Here is a 24,125-nt window from a genome sequence, read left to right as displayed (position 1 = left end):
GGGTAAGTGGTTAAAGGTAAGGGGTGACGGGCAACAGTAAGTGATTAAGGGGAGGGGTAACAGTAAGGGTACAAAAGTAGGTGTAAATGGGTAAGGCTGTAAGGACTATCAGCAAAGTTAAGGTGCTATGGGTAAAGGGGTAAGAACAGGTTTAAGGGTCAGGGATTAAAGGCAAGTGGTACATGTTATGTGTAAGGGTTTAAAGATAAGGCAGTAAGAGAAATGCTTTAAGAATGGGGTGAGAGGGTAATCTTAAAGGGGCTTAGGGAGATATATAGCACCCCCCCAAACCTTTCATAAATAGATTTTTGCTAGGGGAAATAGGGAGATACTGTCCAGCACCTGGTGTTCTCTTTAGCAACAGTTAACCCCCTCCCCTAACCGTTTTTACTAATTCTGAAATAAACAGCTGTGAGTCACCGTAAGAAATTATCCTGTGGATATTACAACAATCATATTTAATTGTACACAAAAATAAAATCAATCTAGAAAACAACCTTACATTCCAATAGCAAACAAATTAACATTTCACAAGCATTGCTATATATATATATATATATATATATATATATATATATATATATAAAAGTTAAACTATTCAACAAAAAAAATCAACCAACACGTGTTCCATATTGTCTAAGAGTTGCAACTAAATCAATTCCAACAAGTGGGGGCATACGTTCTCATTTGAATTAAAACGAGGTCCAGGAGTGAGTGAGTGGCCATAAAGTAACAAAATATTTTCAACAAACAATCACAATTCAATCAGTATATGGATCAATCCTTTAAAGTAAATATGTAAAATAGACCAGGATAAGGTTCCAAAAACAGATTCTCCCCAGAACAACTTCATGCTCCTCACTAGTTGGAAGGGATTTATTTGCTTTCCTTAGACAAGAGATACGATTAATTTAAAAGCAGCTTCCGAGCTGCAAAACACTTGTTGAATGATGCAACCTTTTTGGAATATTTGAATTTTTGGATACATGTGTTAGGTGCCCTGGAATGGCATTTTGCTGAACACAATTACCTAGATTGACAAAAAACACACATTACATACAATTACTTATTATAGTTGTGCTAGGACTAGAACATCTGTAAATCAAAGGAATTAATCCAACACTAGAATTAGTTTAGTAGCAAGTATGTAGACTAAGACAATATTATCTTATGTTCTCTGTATGCATGGTTTATTGAAAGCTTATTCATCTGTTCTGAGTAAAAGGAATGAAACACCTATCAAAAATTAGGAATATATCGGATATAATGCAGATGTTATGAACAGAAGACAAAATTAAGTAGATGTTTGGCTCTACTTAATATTAACCGCCCTGCATTCATGGAGAGGGCCCAGTTAGACCTAACAGGAGTGATCCAAAAGAGAGAGAAGTGAGAAAATAATGGTTGGACAAAAGACCTCATTCTATCAAGTAAGGAAACAATAGAGAAAGATTGATAAGGTAGTGCATAAAAATAAAAGTGCCAAAGCTTCTTGTGAATTTTAACTAAAATGCTTTAAAAACAGGGAATTTCGGGGGCGTATCCGGGCAGGATGGCCGAGCGGACGTGAATTGTCTGGCTCCCGACCCACGCCGGCGGCTTGAGTGCCCAGCGACCTCCAATGCGCACCACACTCACCCTTCGTATGTGTTAACACTCCCAGATTTACCAGTGCAGCAGAGGTGGCCCCAGAACACCGATTTCCAGCCTCGGTGAGCCCATTTGAGCACTGTCGCTTCTATGAGACCACCCAAAACGGCAGCCACCTGAGGAGCCCGGCTGGCACTCCTCCATGCGGGATCGGCGGCGTCTTTTAAACCCCTCCACGACTCAGCGGTCAACCTGCATCCTCGGACTGCCTAAGCGGTGAGCGAGCCCGTTGTTTGCAGAGCGCGACAGATGACTGAGGAGCTCCATGCCCGGTGCGAGGGGAGACGCGTGGAAGGAGCAAATCCAGTGAGCTACCGAGCGCACCACTCCCATCGATGTGCACAAGCGCCTCCACACCTACCAGCGATGTTGGGGGGGCCCTAAATTGCAGAATTTTGACCTAGGAGAGCCTCTCTGAATCCCGCCGATGCAGCCTCCGGACTTTTCAAAATGGTGGCCGCTTAGGGAGTATTGATAGCGGCGATCGGCTGCAGGGGGCAAGCGACATCACCCCAACCCAGTCACGACCCTGCGAGCGCCCTGTATTACAGACCTCAACAGTGGTGAGTACACCCAGCAGCTGCACAGCACCACGGACGGGCGGGAGGCCTTCCAACCGACGCAAAGGGGGACACACGAGGGGGGAGGACGCTGCCCCCTGCCCCCTGCAGAGGCGGCCCCATTACAGAGAACCGGTAGGCGAGATTTATGAGACACGACCACGGAGATGTGCTCCTGCGGCTTTCAAACGCGGCCTCGCTGATCCTCAGCGACCTGTCTACCCCTGCCTGACTCTAAGATGGCGGTTGCCTGAAGACCAACTTGCTGGAACACGCAAACTGCTAATGGCTCCCTGCACCACGTAACTCCAGGCCTTGCATTGTTAACATAGCACTGCGTCACTGCTGACCCCCTGGGACAAGGGGACCTCCTGTTGCGGCCCTGCTCCACTGGCGCTTCTCGGGACAGCGGCTCCCCCCCACTTGGCTATTCCATCGCTAGGCCGCTAAACCAGGACAGAAGCACCTGAGGGGCCTCGATATCACCAACCCCTATTAACAGTGTCCACCGCGACCTGTAAAGGAGCCACTGGCCCCCATAGCAAAAGTCTCACCCCACCAGGCACGGGGCACCAGGGAGCCCGCCTCTATGCCACCGAAGAAGGCACCACTGCCACCCAAGGTCACCAGTTTCTTCCACCACTCAGACAAACGGCAGCCTCCTGACCAGGGAGAATTCATGACCGACATGGCCCTCACCAAAGACGAACGTTGTCCTCCCTGCGTGACTTTAAGGCTGAGCTTCATGCCGAGTTAAACCAAGACATGAAGGCCTCCATCGATCAGCTCTGCACAGACCTCTCCACGTGTTTCACTTCGCTACAGGACGTGGATTCGGTGGGCACAATGGTGGTGGACCTGGAAACACAAACCCAGGGATTGGAACAACACGCAAAGGAAATGCGCAAACAGTTGCAGGACCTTCAACAGCAGCAGCTCAACTGAAAGCCTAAGATCTTGAAAACAGGGCTCGGCGCGACAACAAACAAATTCCGGAACTAGCAGAGGGGTCTAACACGAGATGTGTTAGTTAAATCTCACTCTTTCAAAGTCAAAGAAGCAATCCTACAGGAGGCTAGGAAGAAGGGAGAAGTCTCATTCCAGGGACACAAATGCACTCTCTATCAGGACCTAGCCTCGGCGACATTGGTCAGACGACACCAATTGCGCCCCCTAACAATGAAACTGCAAGAGACTCATGTGAAATATAAATGGACCTACCCGTTTGGCCTGAGCTTTGATTATGACAATAAACCCCACCACATCACAGAGCTCGACGAGAGTCTCCGCTTGTTGGGCCTCCCTCCAGTTGAGGGGGATCGCCTGCCGGGACTGTCAGGAGGGAAGAACGGCAACAAAGCCAGAAGATCCCAGTGGTCTACGAGCTCGAGGGGTGCACACAAGTGATGGTAGAGGTGACACTTACTGATTTACCTTAATGTAGCCATTGGGGGTTCGCGTCCTTACATCATAGGATCAGCATATGGCCCTCCTGAATGTGGAGGCACGGAGGCTTGTGACTTTATACATTGACGATGGGTGTATCCGCACACTCCTTAAGGAATATATGAATATGGCGACATTCCTTTTTTGAACACTCAGGAGAGGCGTGGGGAGGGACTTCGGCCCGATCGCCACCGACTAGCCCGGAGGGGCGACACTATCTTCAGTCAGGACATTACATCTACCGGACTCTCACTGATGTTGATATTGTTGGGGTTTTCCTTTTTGATTTATTTGGGGAGGGGGGTTGTTTTTTCTGTTTGAATGGTGGTGGGTGGATGTCAGTAACTGGGCATCCGTCTACACATGTTGGAGATGCTGTCATTCGTACGAGATTACACGAAGATTAGGGACACTAGCGATCCAGGCCAGTGGCGAGGTGAGGTGGAATTGCCATGGAGCACAGGGGGGGGTGGGGGCGGGGGGGGGGGGGGACGGGGGAGTCACGATCACATGGTAATTACCGTCGCTTCATGGAACTTTAAGGGGTTAAATTTGCCGCTTACACGTCAGAAGGTTTGGAAATATCTTATGGATCACCACTTTGACGTTGTGGCCCTCCAAGAGACACATTTAAAAAGAGATGAAGAGATGAGGCTGAGGCACAAACAATTCCCCCTTATCTGCAGAGCCTCAGCGGGGACAAAGCAATGAGGAATGGCCCTACTTTTCATACGACAACCAAATTTCAACCAGAGGCGGTTCACGCTGACAAAGATGGGCGTCTCATCATGGTTACGGGTAAACTGATGGGCACATTATGCACATTCGTCACAGCATACGCCCCCAACCGGCCTTCTTAACTGCCCTCTTAAAACAGATCGGAGAATTTGCAGAAGGCCCGATAATACTCATGGGTGATTTTAATCTCACTTGGCAGGCAGACCTCAACAGTACACATACTCATAGGGCTGCAACAAGTTCTTTCCCCTCTACGGTGAAACAGACAATACACAACCTTGGTCTCCGGGACACTTGGCGCACACTCTACCCGGAGACTAAGGATGATACCTTTTTTTCGCATGTACACCGCACCTACTCCAGGTTAGACTATATTTTTTATGAGTCAAAGCCTGTTGGGTTCCCTCCAGGAAGCGAAGATTTTTCCGCTCACCATCTCAAACCATTGCCCGGTCGCAATCTGCCTTAGCTGGAGTACCACATCGCCCAAGTCCACTAAATGGTAGAGATCGGCTGCTGCGGGTCACCTTGAGATCCTCCATCACGGAATTTTTTGATCTTAACTCCCCACAAGACACATCCATTTTCAACAACTGGGATGCATTTAAAGCAGTAATTAGGGGCAAATGCCTCGAGCTTAGCGCTACCCTTAAACAGAGAACCAAGGAAAAAGTGTCACTGGAGGCAGAATTAGACATAGTAGAGAAGGCGCACAAAAAGGCCCCTACCAGGGACACGCAGCGCAAACTCACCACCCTGCGAGGGAAACTAAAAGCGATCTACAATAACAGAGCGGAGTATACCCTCTTGCGGCTTCGCCAAATATCCTACACACTGGGCAATAAAATTGGCACCCACCTGGCGAGGCAACACAGGGAAAAACGGGAGCGGGAGTTCATTGGGAACATACAGGACAGCAAGGGTAGATTGGAGTCTATGGACACAAGAAAGGCCAATATATTTAGAAACTTTTACAAACAGCTCTATACAGGAGAAAACCTAGACCCCACAGCACAACATGATTATTTGCAGGCATTGAATCTTCCACAGGTCACTCAGAGCCATAACGATGCCCTTACGGCCCCTATTACGTGCAACGAGGTATGTAAGGCTATTAAGTCACCTAAGCCCAATAACTCACCGGGTCCTGATGGCCTAACAGCTTTTTTTTTTTTTTTAGAAGACCTTCGCGGCCGATCTTATCCCCCACCTAACACAACTCTTCAATAAAACAGAGGATGAGGTACAAGTCACCCCCACAATGACGGAGGAGGTCATCACGGTGATCCCCAAGCCCGGAAAAAAGGCCCATTTATGCACTTCCTATCGCCCTATTGCTCTCTTACATCTAGACGGCAAACTATACTCTGCCGTCTGAACGAACTGCTACCAGACCTCATCCACCCGACAAATAAGGGTTTTATAAAAGGCAGGCAAACCCACAATAACATTCGATGGACGATCCACCTGATTGAGAAGGCGACCAAGCGTAATATACCGGCGGTGTTGGTTGGGCTAGATGCCAAAAAGGCCTTCGACAGGGTGGACTGGCCATTCCTTTTTACTACTCTCAAACGCTTTGGCTTTGCAGATAAATTTATCAATATGCTCAGGGCCAATTATGTTAAGCCCCGCTTTCGCGTGCAGGTAAACGGTACACCATCCAACTTCTTTCCCCTTACTGGAGGGACGAGACAGGGGTGCCCACAGTCACCCTTGTTGTTTGCCCAGAGTATCGACCCACTCGCAATGTACATACGGGAAAATCCCACAATAACGGGGCTGCCCTTCGCAGGGGATGACCACAAACTGTCACTATTTGTAGATGATATTCTTTTACACCTAACCGAACCAGCGTTCTCCCTTCCATACATGAGGTGGAGGCATTGAAGCCATACACTTCCTTTCAGTGGGAAAAGCGCTCTCTTCAATATCTGGGAGTACAGCTGACTCAGACGGTGCCAGGTCTTTACAAGGCCAATTCCACCCCCCCCACCCCCCCAACTCCAGGGCAACCTCAAATGGTGGAAGCCATTTTTCATTTCCTGGCTAGGCCGCATACACACAATTAAAATAAAATGACAGTGCTTCTGAAATTCTTATACCTCTTTCATGCACTGCCTATACAACTTGATAGAGACCTTCTCCCTAAACTGTGATCCATCATTACTCATTTTGTCTGGCAGGGCGGCTGGGCGCCTATCGTTGCACTTGCTACGGCAACCAAGGGACGAGGGGGGTGTAGGTTTACCCGACCTTGGCCTCTACTACAAGGCCGCACAACTCCGGATAGCGACAGAGTGGTCCAAACGGGCCTCGGAAAAACATTGATTACAGACCAGCTAACGCCTATATTAGCACCCCCACATGCACTGTTCTGAGGACATGGGACTCTGTCTCAGGAGGGGCTGACTGGACTAAGTTTCCCTCACCACATACTCCAAAACACTTCAATCCGGCATTCCCACCAGCTCTTCGCTAAGGGCCCTTTGATGCCTGGAAGGAGGGGGGCTGCCTCATGCTACAAGATCTATTTCACAATGATGACATCCTGACTTTCGAGACATGAAGAGGAGAATTTCATTTAGGCCCAGAGGAACACTATCACTACCTTCAACTTAAGCACTGGGTCCTCACACCTCAGATCCATGACGCTGCTACGCGAGAGAAAACTAAATCCGAAAAAGTCGTTCAAACAGCTATCTCTATGAAAGGTGCCATCTCTTTTTTATATAAGCTTTTATTAGCTTCCACCCCCACACCAAGACCACGATACATGGCCATGTGGGAGGGGATAACTCAGAGGGACATAACCAACTGGGAATGGGCCAGGATATGGTCAGATACAGTCAGATTCAACCACTCCCTGGCATTGCGGGAGGCTCACCTAAAAACTATGACAGACTGGTACCTATACCCCACCAAACTCCCAAAAATATTCCCGAACACATCTGACGTGCTGGAGGGGCTGTGACTTCCTTTGCGTCTTTCAACACATTTGGTGGGACTGCCCTATGCTCAGACCCTTCTGGGAGGAGATACTAGCTCATATCAAAACTATTTTGGGATACCCCATACTAACAACTATTGAGGGGGTACTTGTGGGCCTTAGAGACCCCTCTCTGACATCAAACCACAGCAGACAAGTTCATTCTCTGGACCTGCTTAGGGGCGGCCAGAATTGCCATCGCAGCGGCTTGGAAAAAGACAACGGCCCCCACCCTGTCAATGTGGCAAGCTCGACTCAGGAGAATACTCGGTCTAGAGAGGGTGACGGATATATTCAGACACTATACATTTTTTAAAATATAAATGGGGTCCATTAGATTCCCATCTTACTCACGGGATTCCACTAGCCGTATGTCCACCTTCCCTTAGAGACATGCATCTTTTTCAGTTTTAGGTCACCCATCACCACCACTCTCGCACTGCTATGTGTGACACACCCAGCTAGTTCTAGTGTGACGATGGCAACCACGCATACAACAGTATACACATTCGCTCCGATATGTCCCATCTATCCACCACACTGCACATCTGGCATCACCACCATTTTTGTTGGTTTTGGGGGAGGGAGAGGGTTTTCGTTCCTTAGAGTTATGTTACCCTCCGCGTTGGTAGAGTTCCACTTGATATTGGCCATGAACACAATGGTGGACTGGATTTCTCCGCTACAGTTGTAGGCTACCCAGTGTGCCTTCATACTACCGGCAACTGTAACCGCACTGTCACACTTTCGACATGGAGGAATACAGGGGGTTGCGCTCGGTATGAACGCCTCCAGCTTTGGAACATGTAGAATATATACTCTATTACCTACTTAATCTCCTGAGTTTTGTTTTACTAGTCTGGAGTGTATTCCAACGATACATATAATCAAGCTTGATAACGGCCAGGTTTAGTTTTGCTGTTAATCCAAGGAATATGTTAGGTCTGACAATGTTGACGGATTTATTGATTGACTCTGTAACTACTAATTAGCTGCATGTAAGCAATATCCGCCGATCTTTGGAACTTGTATTATCCTGCTTGTTTCTTATTATTGTGCAACAACATTTAATAAAAACTTTGACAAAAAAAAAAAAAACAGAGAAATTCATGTAATCTGATAAAACATCCAAGAAAAGTGAGAGGAAACCAATGCACAAAGATAGAAGAGAAAAATCAAGAGAGATTAGACAAAAGGTTTGAGGGGCAGACATATAATGGACTTGGGCTTCTCATTACAACTGCCTCTTCTATAGAGCAATTTGAGAAAGGAGACACGGCTGCGGACAGGCATTAAAAGATGCATTACCCTAAGGAACAATGACAAAGTGCTCAAGATCATCAAATAGAAGGGTATAAATAAATCAAATACCAGAGCTGGATTCATTTTACCATGCAGTGATTTACCTGTACTTGCAGTGTTTAAACATTCTCATGAATAAGTGTTTTTATATCCATGTACTTTTTCTTTTAAATCATCTCACTGGGAGTGATGTTTTAAAATCTTTCCATAAAAATGAATTTTTATTGTTACCTCTAACCTCCTCATGCTTCAGGGTCATGAGTGACTTCTACTACTAAGATCACTCTCCTAATTGAAGCATATTTTCTATGTACTGTTTATTTCTTTAGGGAATGTAATCGTCTCAATTACGTGTCCTTTAATCCAATGCATGCCACTGATTAAGAATTGCCACTGTACCAGCATATCAATTTAATACTCTATGCAGAAATCCTTACCATGCCCTGAATAGGATTTGGCACTGTCATTGAGAAGGCTAGGCGAACTGCTGCTGTTTGTCATCCTCTACAAGAAATAAAGAAAAAAATCCCAAATAAGCACGCTGCAAATTATTTTGGGATAAGCAGATAAAGTACAACACATGATTTAGAGGATTAATTACATTTCATAAGCATCCAGCAGTAAAGTGCTGTGGGATAGGTAAGAACCCTTATCCTGGGAACTCTAAGGAAAAACAGATTGCTGATGGATAGAATGCCAGGCAAAAAATGTATGGGCATGACCGAATTCTTTGGGCTACAGCTGCACAGAACATGCACAAATTAATGTAAATATTCATGAAGTTACTTACCTGCATACATTGTTCGGCAACATTGGCAGATTTCATACATTGACATATTGACTAGTCGCTTATTGTGGAACATTAACCTACTGCTTAATAGCGCTAAAATAACAGATGAGGCAGGTACCACACTTGCATGTCCCTACCAGGACATCCTCCAAACAAGCATTGGCATAGCCAATAGGTCTCGCCTTTGGGACCTTATAAGCGTTTAGCAATGCAACAGTTGATGTTGTTGCACCAAGGATATTGTGCTGCATAACTAAATACTTATAAGGCCCCAAAGGCGAGACCTATTGGCTATGCTACTACCAGATACTTAAATGGTTAACTGTGGTGTAGCAAAACTCCTAAGAATTATTGAAACCGGAGACATAGCACAACCTCTTGTGCTCTTTAGGTTAACCAAGTTATACCGTGAAAAGAAAGCACATAGTAAATGAACTGGGCAACCTTCCTGTCAGGTCACAAACATTTGACAGTGCTACTGTGCTGGGCAGTGGCCTGGAGGTCACGAAACCAATAAACCTGAAGATACCGAGACAAGGCTCGGTGCTTAACTAGCTGCTGGGAATGGCCATGGAAGCTTTCTGCGGGATATTTTAATAAGTAGACACTGATATAGAAATGGCAGCTGTGGCCAGAGATAGCGAATTTTAACACCATTCCACCAGTACATAGAGGTGTAATGAATATGCTACTTACCAGTATGCATCTGTTCTTGGCATGTAGGGCTGCTGACATTCATATCTGTGCATAGATCGCCGCCTAGTGTTGGGTCCGGATGTTTGCACGTTGTTGTCCTGGAAGAGTCTTCGAAGTATCCTGGGATAGGTGACTCCTCCCCTGGACTACAGTGCGCATGGGCATCCTCTCCATCCTCAGATTGTTTTTCGCCATTGTGGCAGTGATGGAGTAGATATAGAAAGTGATGACCATGCTTACAGTAATTCTGAGAGCTGCAGCTGCTACAGGCGCCGGGGAGGAGGGAGGGCGATATGAATGTCAGCAGCCCTACATGCCAAGAACAGATGCATACTGGTAAGTAGCATATTCAGTTCGAGGCATGTGGGCTGCTGAATTCATATCTGTGCATAGAATACATAGCAGTGCCCTCTATTAGCGGCGGCTACCCGTGCCAGCTGCAGCGGTCTGAAAAAGAGTTTTGAGAACAGCCTGTCCTACAGCTGCCTGCTGTTTTGATTGCACATCTACACAATAGTGTTTTGTAAATGTGTGTGTAGTGGACCAGGTGGCTGCTCTACATATATCATGCAGGGGAATGTTTCCTAGAAAAGCCATGGAGGCCCCTAACTTACGTGTTGAGTGGGCTCGTGGGGGAATCGTTAATGTGCGTTTAGCCTTTTGATAACAAATTTGAATACACTTAACGATCCATCTGGCTATACCTGCTTTGGAGATAGCGTTACCTTTGTGGTGTGGGGCAAAGGCAACGAAAAGTTGTTTTGTCTTCCTAAAGGCTTTAGTCCTGTCGATGTAGTACATTATGGCCCTCTTTACATCTAGTGTATGGAGTGCTCTTTCTGCGACAGTCTGTGGGTTTTGGAAGAAAACAGGCAGTTCAATATTTTGATTCATGTGGAACTGCGATATTACCTTGGGCATGAATTTTGGGTTGGTACGTAGTACGACCCTGTTGGCGTGAACCTGTATAAATGGCTCTTGAATGGTTAGTGCCTGGAGTTCACTAACTCTTCTTAAAGAAGTGATCGCTACTAGGAAAGCTACTTTCCAGGTAAGGAATTGAAGCTCGCATGAGTGTAGAGGTTCAAAGGGTGGACCCATCAGGCGTGTGAGGACCAAGTTGAGGTTCCACATTGGAGCCGGTGGGTGACTTGGAGGAATGACTCGTTTGAGGCCTTCCAAGAATGCTTTGATGGCAGGCACTCTGAATAGAGAGAGGTGCTGCCTGGTCTGCAGATAGGCTGATATGGCGGTCAAATGGACACGTATAGAGGTGTACGCCAGATTGCATCGGTATAGGTGTAATAGATAACAAATTATGTTTTGTATGGATGCGTCTAGCGGGTTAATGTCATTATTGCAATAAATGACGAACCTCTTCCATTTGGCTGCATAGCAAGCTCTGGTAGTGGGTCTCCTGGCTTCCTTAATGATGTCCATGCAGTCAGGTGGCAGGTTTAGGTAGCCAAACTCTAGGACTTCAGGAGCCAGATTGCCAGGTTCAGCTGTTGCGGATCTGGGTGCTGAATGTCTCCATGGTTCTGCGTCAAATGCGCGGGTTTGATCCGCAGCCTTTGATGCGGCACCACGGAAAGTTCGAGAAAGGTGGTGTACCACGGCTGGCGTGCCCACGTTGGAGCAACCAGGAAGAGGGTCAGTGAGTGTTGTCTGAGTCTGCGTGCCACCAGCGGTATAAGTGGTGCTGGGGGAAAAGCGTACGCAAATCTGCCGGACCAGTTCATCCATATCGCATTGCCCTGCGACTGCGGATGTGGGAACCTGGCGGCAAAGCTTTGGCATTTTGCGTTTTCGCTTGTGGCGAACAGGTCTATCTCCGGATGACCCCACTGCTGGAAGTACGGCTGGAGTACTGATGGGTGTAACTCCCACTCGTGCATCTGGTGGCTGTGTCTGCTGAGCAGATCCGCCATCTGGTTGTCCTTGCCGGGGAGGTGTTCTGCCATGAGGAACATGTTCCTCTGAATGGCCCACTTCCACATGCTCTGAGCCAGATGAGACAACTGTGGAGAGTGTGTTCCTCCCTGTTTCTGTATGTAGTACATTGCGGTCATGTTGTCCGTCCGGATCAACACGACCTTGTTGCACAGATGTACTTTGAATGCTTTCATAGCTAGGAAGATTGCCATCAGTTCCAGAAGGTTGATGTGCATCTTCTTCTGTTGTGTTGTCCATAGTCCCTGCACTGTGTAGTGGAGTACAGGAGCTCCCCATCCCTGGAGAGACGCGTCCGCTGTCAGTATTATCTGTGGAACAGGCTCTTGGAACGGTCGGCCCTTGCAAAGGTTTTGTGGATTCCACCAATGCAGAGAGTTGTATGCCCGACCGCTCACCAACACTAGGTCTGTCAACTGTCCGTGAGCCTGATTCCACTGACGTGCTAAGCACTCCTGAAGCGGGCGCATATGTAATCTCGCGTGCGGGACTATGAAAATGCAGGAGGCCATCATGCCTATCAACTGCATGAACACTCGCGCCGGAAGGGAGTGTTGGGGTTTGAATTTGGAAATCAGCATTTGCATGCTGTTGATCCTCACTAACTTTGGCTGAGCTGTGGCCGCCAGAGTGTCTATAGTCGCACCTAGGTACTGTTGTACGTGTGCGGGCTGGAGATGGGATTTTGGGTAATTTAGTGAGAATCCCAGACTGTGAAGGAGGTGAATGGTGCAGGACATGTGGCTGGCACATTGCTGGGCTGACTTCGCTTGAACGAGCCAGTCGTCCAGGTAAGGGTAGACGTGTATGTGCTGCCTCCGTAGATGTGCTGCCACAGTAGCTAGGCACTTTGTGAAAACCCTGGGTGCTGTTGTCACGCCGAAGGGTAGGACTTTGAATTGGTAGTGCTGCCCCTGGACAGTGAACCTGAGGTATTTTTTGTGTGAGGGGTGAATGGGTATATGGAAATACGCATCCTTGAGGTCCAGTGTAGCCAGGAAGTCTCCCTGCCTGAGAAGCGGAAGGACTTGCTGTAGAGTGAGCATGTGAAAATGCTCGGAAAGAATGTATCTGTTCAGGGGTCTCAGGTCTAATATAGGTCTGAGAGACCCGTCCTTCTTTGGTATTAAAAAGTACAGGGAGTACACCCCTGTACCTTGCTCGTGGACGGGTAAGACCTCTATAGCGCCTTTTAGAAGCATACTTTGCACCTCCTGCTGTAAGAGCGTTAAGTGCTCTGAGGACATAGGACGGTTTTTTGGAGGAATTGTGGGTGGAGTGGAGGTTAGTTCTAGACAGTAACCGTATTCGACAATATCTTTGACCCACCTGTCCGTGGTGATGGAGTTCCACGTGGACAGGAACCTCTGTAGCCTTCCCCCGACAGGTGTTAGGTGGTCGGGAGGAAGGGAGAGGGCATTACTGCTTGTTCTTGGGGGAGGACCTGGTGTTGCCGTAGCCGCGTCCTCTGCCTTTTGTACTGGAGCCACGATATCCACCCCGGGTGTTTTTATCGTAGGTGGTTTGTGTATTGCCCTTGTTGTATGTTTGCTGTGACCCCTGTCCTCTACCTGCTCCTTTATTTCCGGGGCGACGAAAGGAGCCGCTCCGAAAGGACTGAGTCTGGAGAGCCCCCATGGACTTTGCAGTGTCCGTGTCCTTTTTTATTTTCTCTAGAGTGGTGTCAACCTCCGGGCCGAATAAATAGTCGGGGTTGACAGGCTGGTTGAGTATGTTATTTTGCACCTCTGGTTTGAATCCGGAGATTCGCAACCAGGCATGTCGTCGCAGCATGACGCTAGTGTTTATGGCCCTGGCAGCTGTGTCTGCGGCATCCAGCGCACACTTGATGGATGCGTTCGTGAGGAGCTGTCCCTCCCTGATGAGGATCTCTGCACCTTCTTTGAATTGGTCAGGGAGATGTTGGAGTAGTTGCTCTAATGTGTCGTAGTGCGCTCTATCGTAGCGAGCGAGGAGCACTTGAGTATTGGCTATACGCCATATGTTAGCTGCCTGGGCGGCAATTCGCTTGCCAGAGGTCTCTAACACCTTGGACTCTTTGTCCGAGGGTGGAGCATCACCTGTCGTTTGCGAGTGTGCCCTCTTGCGAGCATTCGCAACGACAATGGAATCCAGAGGTAATTGGCCTCTGATGTAAGTAGGGTCCCCAGGCGCTGATCTGTATTTTTTGTCGATCCTGGGGTTTATCACCCTTGCCCTGGTGGGTTCCTTGAAGATGTCCTTGGCTGGTTTGAGGACCCCTTTCAACATGGGCAGAGTCTTTACATGCCTTTCTGAGGATGCGAAAGTGTCCATAAGAAAGTCGTCCTCGACGGTGTCAGAGTGAAGCTGCACCCCATGATTGGCCGCAGCACGTTCAATTAGAGCGTTGAACGCTGCAGTGTCTTCTGTGGGAGATGTTTTTGCTCCATAGAGTTGCGGGTCCTGTGCATCTAGAGGTGCACCTGGGTCCACAGGGTCATCCCAAGCTTGATCAGGGTCCTGCTGGTCGACAGGGTCCATGTCTCCGTGGTAGGGGACTTGTTCACCCATGTAGTCTTCCAACGCATCCGTGTCAGAGTGTGTGGGAGAGAAGGATTGTGGATCCTGGTAGGGTGAGTGGAAAGGTTCGTAAAGAACAGGTTCTGAAACCACAGGCAGCTTTCTTTTTAGTGGGATCCGGAAGGAGTCCAAAGCTGGCTCCGAAGTTATCCTCAGTTTGTGGATAATCATCCTGCCGGTGTCGGCGTCGATGAGATGTGATGGAGACGTCTCATCAGAGCGGTCTGCAGGTGTGACCGTGGTGTGGGTGACCCTTGTCCTGATTTGGAACAGTTTCGGGGCCGTGGCTGGTGGCAGGCCAAAAGTAATGTTGGCTGGCGCCGAAGAGGCTGCTGGAGCTTTTATTGGCTCGGAGCCCGACGTGTCCTGGAGGACTGTCTTGGTTTTGTTGCTCTGCGCCACAACGGGTCGCATCTGGTGCGCCCTCGAGTCTTTCGCGCCGACCGGTTCTGTAGAGGCGGCCGTGGACTTTTTCGGCGCCGGTGGGTCATCGAGTCGAGGGGCGGGAATGGCCGTCGACGTCTTCGATGCATGAGGCTTTGGTGTTGCCGTCGAAGCGATGTGAGACGCAGCAGGCAGTTTGACCTTTAGGGTCGGAGTTGATTGCGTCGGTGCCGGGAGCCGAGCAGGTGTGGGGGCACCGAAGGCCTTTTTCCGTATGCCGACTCCGACGTCGGCCGCTTCGAGTTCGGCACCGAAGTCGCGCTTGGTGCGCTCGGTGCCGACGCGTTTCGATGGCGTCGAAGGTGTGGAGGCCTCGATCCGACAAGCGCCACTTTCGGTTTCGGTTTCAATTGAACCTGAACAGCTTTTGGTTTCGGTTTCGAAGAGGGGAAACCAGCTGGTTTGGGCATTAATGGCTGCCGCTGAATGTCCGAGGCCGGACCCGAGGGCTGGGCCGAAGAACTGCGGGATAGGTCTTGGGTAAGGCCCGAAGGCGATCCCTCGACCGGAGCCATAGACTGTTGCACTGGGCTCTCTTCAGTCTGAACGGGTAGGCCTTGCTCGTCACCGGAGCTACTCTCTTCGGCCCCTAAGGCCTCATTGTAGTCTCCTACCTCGGTGTCGTCTTCATCTCTGTGAAAGAGTGTTTCGTCGACGTCTTCCGATCCGGAGTCATGTTCGGGAGCGGGACTGGAGGGTAGGTTCCCTAATTCTTTGACATCTTCGGTCTCGGCGTTGAAGATGTCGGCCGGGGCCGGTGCCGCGTGCTGTGCTTCGAGCCTCGCCGCTCGTCGGTTCCGTAGAGTCTTCTTGGATCGGAACCGGCCACAGGCCATGCATGTAGATTCGTCGTGATCCGGCGAAAGGCATTTGTTGCACACCGGATGGACGTCGATGTGGGGATATTTCGCGTTGCATACCGGACACCTCTTGAATGGTGTCCTCGATTCCATCGTCGATTTCGGGCCGATGGTCAGGTAAGATGCGAAAAGTTGGTTGTAGAAGTTAGTAAACTAACAAAGATTCTATCGATACCGATCGAGAAACAGTACCGACGCGAACTAAAGGCCTTTTGGCCTCGAAAATATTTTTTCCTAACTTGAGTCAAGATAGCACATCCGAACCCAATGGCGGAAAAAAACAATCTGAGGATGGAGAGGATGCCCATGCGCACTGTAGTCCAGGGGAGAAGTCACCTATCCCAGGATACTTCGAAGACTCTTCCAGGACAACAACGTGCAAACATCCGGACCCAACACTAGGCGGCGATCTATGCACAGATATGAATTCAGCAGCCCACATGCCTCGAACATAGACATTTATCAGAATGCTGTAGCATAACATGGCAGTTCTGCGGGCGTATTTAGGTTTGATCCAATGCATTTACGGAGAGATGACAGGATATAAAACTGGATATTTTGAAATTAGTGAAGTGCGCATGGAGCCACCTTGGCTTCATGCAACTTGGTGTACCCGTCAGAAGATATTGAGTTCTGTTCGAGTGTGTCACAGTGGCCACTGGAGGTGGGGGAGGGGGGAAAAGGGCTCCCAGTGCTCTAAAAGGGTTTTACCAGGAGATATTAGGTGCAGATGCTTTAAACAGAAAACACTCCTGTATATCTGTGCGCTTTTCTGGATGAAACTGGACTACAACTAACACTAATCAGCTATTCCAGCTTCACCTCGGCATCATTGAGCAATAAAAATCAGCATCCACCACCACCTGACATCAAAGCTGCACAAAGCACAGTCCATTGGCAAATATCAATTTGAACATTTTAGAGGACGCTATTGGAACATTGCAAGCCTGGGGCTGCCAAGTTGACTCAGCAAGGTACCCTAATATAGCGAAGCTGCAGAAGACGGTGCCGCCTTCACATACCCCAAGAGCATTTTCTTTATGAGCCTAAAATGTGCCACTTCAAGAGAACAAAGGGGAAGGCTGCCGCTCCCTGATACCCCCTGCCGGGTCTGCAGACACCAAGGAGGGGCGGGGACGGCACAGCTACCCAGGAAGGGACAAGACCCACCTTAGACAGCTGCCTCCGGAGACTGAAGCGCTGGACCATGGTGACCTCCTGGGTGCAGAAGAGGCGATCCGCAACGGCACTGCCGGGGCAGCAGGTGAGGGGCACCCACGGGTGCCGGCAGCATCAGCATGCACGGTGTACAGCACATCTCAGTGTCCCAAGCACTCAGTCACTCTATTGTTCATACAACAGACCTGGCGATGGCACCGAACAGAAGGAGGGCAGTGTGGGCTGGGTTCGAGGAACTTCAAGTCTGACACCCAAGGGTGGGTGGGTGCTTGACCAAGGGCTGTGAGCGGAACGTCTGGTACCAAGAACGGAGAGGGTGAGAGGTTGGCCAGGGTATGGGGCCGGTAAGGCACAGCCTGCCAGGTCATATAAACAGAAGCCTGGCGGAAAGGACTGGGCGAGGGGTCAGAGTCTTAGGGGTTAAGGACTTGGAAAACAGTGCTGGAGTATCGCCATTAGGCGCTTAGTGTCAAAGGGCACTGTCAGCTTGGCACGGAGGTTTGGAAAGAAGAAAGGGGCACGGGACTCTGGTTGAAGGCGGGTTATAGGGAGCTTCAGCCCTGGCACAGGGGCAGGTGCACAATTAATGGGCGGGGGCGCAGGCAACTGGGGAGGGAGTTGTCAGGGGTACAACGAGAGGCCGAACAGACAAGGGGGAGGCGATGTCTTAGAAAGCAGGGGACCTGCCAGAGTGGCCTGGAGGCGGGTAGAACAGAGGTCTCCGGGACAGCAGACCCAAGATTTGGACCTGGCAGTGTGTGAGGTGCGTGGCCACGCGGCTGCGAAAGTGAAAGCATGATTGAGTGAAAGTGCTGCAGCGTCCTCTGGACTTCCGGCCTAAGCATTGCGATTACGAGCAACACAAGCAATGAATGCAGCTGCACCGTCCCGCGAGTGGTGCGCGCGCGCTTGTGTTGCTCGTAACAGCAGCAAACCTTATGCCGGAAGTCCAGAGCGATTCCAAGATAACAAGCAGCAGCTGTTTGAAGCACTCGTGAGAGAGGGGGGGGAGCAGGAGGTGAGCCCGCGAGTGGTGCGCGCGCGCGCTTGGGAGAGCTGTCTTCCCTGTTCAAGCACTGCACGCATGCTTGTGGCGCGCCGCTGCTCATCCAGCAAGGTGGATACCGCCACGAGTGCAGTGCTTGAAAAGTGAAGGCCGATGGCTAAAGGCACTGCCTAGGCGAGACCTAAAAAGTAAGTAAGAGTGCGAGACAGAGTGCCAGTGTGTATGTGTGCACACTTTTGTCAGTTTCCCCAATAAAGTTTTAACTGAATGAGTTAGTGGCAGGCAAACCTAGAAAAAGGATAGGGCCTGGACAAGGAGTAAAAGGGCATAATGGATAGACCATCACACTTCCACAACCTGGCCCTCTCTTGTTTCTAACTAGTGGGAGATTTAATAGCCAAGTTGGGCAGTCAATGACTTTAGCAAACACATTTCTTAAGACCACTTGGTCAAATTGGCTATTGCTTAAAGAGGAATGTTTGACCGCAAAGTGCGTGCAGAATGTGTATGTGGAACTACACTCTACTGCTCCACTACACATATCTTGGATGGGCACATGTCTGAAAAATGTAAACACCGTCACAAATTCTCTAGAGCTCCTTGTGACATCATTTGTGACTTGTGGCTTAGCTCCACTATGTCTCTATTTGTGTATTCTTCGGCATATGGACAATGTTTCAGCGGTCCAGTATATCAACCACCTAGGATGTAGGAGATGCCAGATGTTGGCAGACACTGCCAAGGATATTTGGAGGCTTGACTGGTTGCGAGAATCAAAGTTATGGGGTTCATGAACAAAAGACCTCTTCACATCTCGTCAGACATTTCAACATACGTTGTAGTACACCCGGAGGCTGGATCCATCAACTATGATGACTGATGCATTCGTACAGGAAAGGAAAAGACTGATGTTGCACAAATTCTGATGGTTACGCAGTAGTCTCTGTTAGCACGACAGGATGTCAGAATGTAGGGACTGAGTCTCTCAACTATGTCGCTGTCTGTCGGCCCAATCCTGCCTATTTCACAGTGCCTCACCTGAACGCCTAACCTTTCCAGAGTAACAGGTGATTTCGGCAACCTTGATCATGGCCCTCAAGTCACCAAGAAAACTGTGGAAACAGATCCTCCCCTTTTCGTTACTCACTCATGCATGCCCATAGTAAACATAAGAAAACATGAAGGAAATTTACAATACCTTTCTGGTACCTATTGTAGTGTATTATAAAGCAAATGTGATACATTCATTAGGCAGATGCAACTGAACAGAGTAATTAGCATTACTAACAGACTGTAAAGGACAAACATCCCAATCATGGCAAATTACACATCTGTCTAGGTCTACTCTTACTATGTGAGCACAGGGATAAATTTGCAATATCTGGGATGGCCTGGGACCTCATACCTGGTGTCTGAAGTTAGGTGGTCTGCATCATGAGTGTAAATTTAGTTTACGCATGGCTGCATGTCAAGCACTGTTGTCGTTCCAGAACAGTAATATATGACGAAATTCTCCTCTCTGGCCCGAATGGGGATAGGACACACTTTATATAATACTATTGTGCTGGCGATGCAGCTGTGCGACCGTGCTATGTCTAAACATTAGGAATAGTTGCTAACGAGCAAAGTAAACAGTACACTACGTTATGTATTCCCAGCAACCTTGTACAAAATGTGTAGATAAAATCCCAAGAAGAGTCTCCGAATAACAAACAACATGTACAGCTTATTCTCAAAATTATGTCACAAAAACAAATGTTTTATGTGTGGCTATGCAGAGTGAGCAGAGGCAGCTTAAAATGCAAAAGGGAAATCACTAAAAATGATGCTTTTCTTCCTTCTTCCATTTTTGTGAAAGTCACATTTCAAATTAGGAAGCAGGAGATGAACCTTATTTTGACAGGCCATTGTGGAGGAGCCAGCTGTGGTATCCAGTACTGCTTGATTGTCTTGTAAGTCTCCAAAAATCCATTGTCATTCCCATCAATTCTGGATCCAGCAGGAAAAAAACATGCATTGGTGACACAGGGTCAGGTACAACCATTTGGAGACTTTCAGGATTCACTGGGCTGTGCCAGGATGATCATAGCAAACTCTCTCTTCATCAACAGACCATGATTGGACTCCACACATAAAAGATACAAATTCGCATAGAACAGACGGACAAGCTGGTGCATAAAATGGATTCTTGATCCAGTAGGAGCAGATGCTACCTTTGTATTTACTTTCTTGATAACTGGCTGCAGAGGAACTATCATACAAAACAGTAAATTTGTGCTGAGCCATTTAAGCAGGGCATGTCCCGGTGGTAGATCAGACAATGAGGGAGCACCACTGGTATCTAAATTGTTGAACAGCGTTTATTTTTCAGATCCTCAACAAATGTAATACTCCTTTCCTTGGTTCTCATATTCCTCCAGCCTTGGCCAAACAATGAACTTTTGTCTCATGAGAAGTTCTCCGCAACGCTTACCACCTTACTTTGCTTAGCTTCTTGTCGTTGTGTTTCAGATGTCAATGCTTTAGATTCAAGAGGTAGATTTTTCACACTGGATGGTGCAACCATCGTGATTTCCAGAAAGGCTAAATTTGCATCCAAACAGATTTCATACCACAGTTTTCCAGAAGAAGATACGTTTGGTAGTCTATTCCCTCTGCTCTTATGAGGCTATTACTAAGGATATTAGATCTTCCGATTTGGGTCATGTCCTAATTTCATTGGTACACACTTTCACACCTGTATCTTATCCCACCCTTTCCAAGTGAGTTTAATGGATTGTGTATGATGCAGGCACTGATGTCTCAATTTTAGTGGCTCATTCAGTGAAAAATGTGATGGGCTCTAAAGACAATATGCTAGTGGAAAAGGTTAAAGATATTACTTGCTCCACTTAGGAGGCAAGATAAGTTTGACAGCTACAGGAGTGATAATATTGGTTATCTTGAACAGACCAAAATATTTTTAACTTAAGGGCGAGGTCCTGATTACAGATGGTAACTTTCTTGACGAGAACCATACGATGTTTCCAGGTCTACAAAGTGAAGCCGCTGATCTGTGCTTGTTAGATTGATTACAGATTCCTCCTTGTGCTCTTGGGGTTTTCATAAAGTTCATGATGAATGTTTTGTAACTCTAGAAGAGCAGGAACTGATAAGAATTAATGATAACTTAAAAAAAGACACTCATGGCAGATATCCACCATTAGCATAAGGAACACATTAAAGTTATGTTTAGATCAGCATCTAGAATACACTACAACTGAGTGTCCAGACAGATTCAGAATGCCAAAATCCTTAAAATTTCATCATGTTTTCCTATTATTCTGCAGTTATGATCAATTGCTTTGTACCAGCCGGACAGGGGGAGAAAAAGCAAAGATTGAGATGGTTTCTAGATAGATCATTCTTATTAATGGAAGACTTCATAGATATGGTAAGAGAAAAGCCTCAAAACTACTCGTACCCAGCAATTTATGCAGATGAATCTTTTGTGTTTGAAGCATTTAAAACAACACACCATGGGGTAATAATCAATCTACAACAGAATGAAATAAATAACAATAACAATTAGTAGGATTAAAGAAAGTACTGGACGTCAGCCAAGTAAAATGGGCCAATTGCCATTATCAAGAGAATTACTATAAATACAAAGCAGGTTAATGTAAATTAGTGACAGGACGACAAAATATCAGGGGAAAATTGGATTTATTTAGGTAAGATGCCTGCTTGGTCAGAAAAAGAGAGGAAGCGCAGAAATGAATTTGAAAGCCTGATAAAGTTTGAATATGGATTATTAACTAAAGATAGCGCAAAGATCAAGCACATACTCTTATGTCACTATACTGAGTGCTACAAAGTGTATAAAAATAGAACTAAAATTTATTTTAGGACATTTAGAAAAATTCAAGATCTTGAAGATGGCAACTCTCTACCGCTTTTACGGAGAAATAATTATTCCAAAAAGAAGGGCCTGAGGAGATTATTTACCCCTTATGGAGTTTTAGAAGGTATTTGCAAGCACCACTGTTAAGGATTTCTGTCCATACCCAGGATGTCAAACAGTTCACTGGCAAGGCTTTTAATGTCAAATAATTCAGGTTGAATGAAAGACTATGCTGCCTCTTTTTCTAGTGTTCTGTAACAAGTCCCCACCAAGTACTCAGGTGGAGGAATCATCAGCTTTGCCCAATTTGCTACGGTGGAAACCAGGGATAGAGTTTTCATTCTATTCCTTTGAAGATCCTGCTTAGAATACAGCTTGCAGCAGTACCTCAAGCTCCCATATCATCTTCACTTTTTGATGATATGAGAATACATAAAACTAATGCACATCCTTGCACCACAGAGGGAGAGACTTACTGGGAAAGGCATTTATGGTATCTTAAAAGGTAGCTAAGACGACCCGCTCCTCACGAAAACAGACAAATAACCTACTGACTGCCAGAGAAAATGATGAACCCAGGATCTATGGCTAGGTAACAGCGGGGCCATTTTGGCACAATAAATGGGAAATCTACAATATGGTTTCTTCGAAAAATAAAAAAAACTGTATTTGTAAAGCGCAAACTAATCACACGTATGGATCTAAAGACTCTGGGGCCGTTGGGGAGATTAAGTGAGCTATTGCCCAGTCACATGATGCTAAGCTCATCAGTCTCCGGCGCTGGGGATCGAACCGTGTTCCCCCACGCTCTGGAGTCAGACGCCCTGGCTGCTGCGCCGCACCTCTCCCTCTTTTTAGTCACATAATACCCTGTCCTCTGTTCAGGGACAATTTGATGAGTGAGCCAGTCTCATACAAAACAAGCATTTGCAATGCAATAGGTCTCGCATTTGCGAGAGTTTGAGCAATTGGCATTGTAAAACCTGCAAGCGGTGCTTATAGTCCTTGCTTACGAGAAGCAAGGCTGGCAGTAACTGCGCCTTTTTTACTGCCAGCCTTGCTTCTATAAGTACAAAGTACGTATTTACACACCGTTTGCAAGTTTTCAAAACACATAAATAAAAGGCAGTCATTTACAATGCCAATAGCTCAAACTCTCGCAAATGCGAGACCTATTGCATTGCAAATGCTTGTTACTTGTGATTCCACAGGTTGACCTGGAATTTACCCTGCATGTAAAAATGTGTCAGGTGCACTTTTGGCAGTCCTTGATTCTTGCATCCTCTGTGTTTACAGTGTAAGGCAAGACGGGGGTCGGGGCTGTAGTCAATATGGAAACTCTTTTGGCACGCTGCAAACAATCGCAAGGCAGACGGTTTCCTTTGGCAGACTTGGTTAGCTAATGACAAAGCAGTGACGGTGGCACTTGAAGACTGACAGAGTCCGTTCCTTCCAGCTCTAGAACAATCCCGTTTTACTCTGTATTACATCAATAAATCTTTCATATTGCCTCAACTACTTTCTTTTTTTTTTTTTGCACCAATGCTTCACGACCTTCAGAAGCCTTGCAGACTCCTAAAAGCAGAGCCCACCCACCAGAGGTGAAGGTGTGCAATAAAGAACTGCTTTACACTGGCTCAGTGGGAATAAATAAATATCAGATGTATTTGGTTCTTTGAAAGTGAGAAGAGTCAACGGTGTCATGTGTAGCGTCCTTGTGTTTCTCCAGGGCTCTTGTGTGTCCACTGCGCCCTGGGCTCTCTGATTTTCTGTGATAAAAGGAGCTTACCCATAAGACTACCCTCAGCACTTTTCGCAAATGTGGAGAAACATTTTTTAACAAAATGGGTCAACTGCACGCCAAAGGAAAGAAAAACTAGTGGTACACTTTCTTAGCAGCAGGCAGTTTAACCCTCTGTGCTGACTTAGGATGAGTCAAACTTTCCACTAGAGAAACCTCCAGTATGTTTCAAGGAAGCCGATTAATGACGGGACTTCTCTTGACATTTTAATCGATGTCTGGAAGTTGCTGGAGGGCAGGAACGAGGCAGCAGGTGCTAAAATGAT

General features: G+C 47.4%; 1 protein-coding gene across 1 annotated transcript in view; it reads right to left on the bottom strand.

Moving 5' to 3' along the window:
- Positions 1–24,125, bottom strand: part of PAN3 (poly(A) specific ribonuclease subunit PAN3) — a 1,123,747-nt gene that overhangs the window by 874,040 nt on the left and 225,582 nt on the right. The window contains exon 4 of the mRNA XM_085621639.1: positions 9,123–9,189. Within this exon, the coding sequence (XP_085477765.1) occupies positions 9,123–9,189 (67 nt within the window). The remainder of the gene's footprint in view (positions 1–9,122; positions 9,190–24,125) is intronic.

Source organism: Triturus cristatus, chromosome 8 (assembly GCF_964204655.1).
Source record: "Triturus cristatus chromosome 8, aTriCri1.1, whole genome shotgun sequence".
In the NCBI taxonomy this organism is placed as follows: domain Eukaryota; kingdom Metazoa; phylum Chordata; class Amphibia; order Caudata; family Salamandridae; genus Triturus; species Triturus cristatus.
This window is presented reverse-complemented; position numbering and strand designations above follow the sequence as displayed.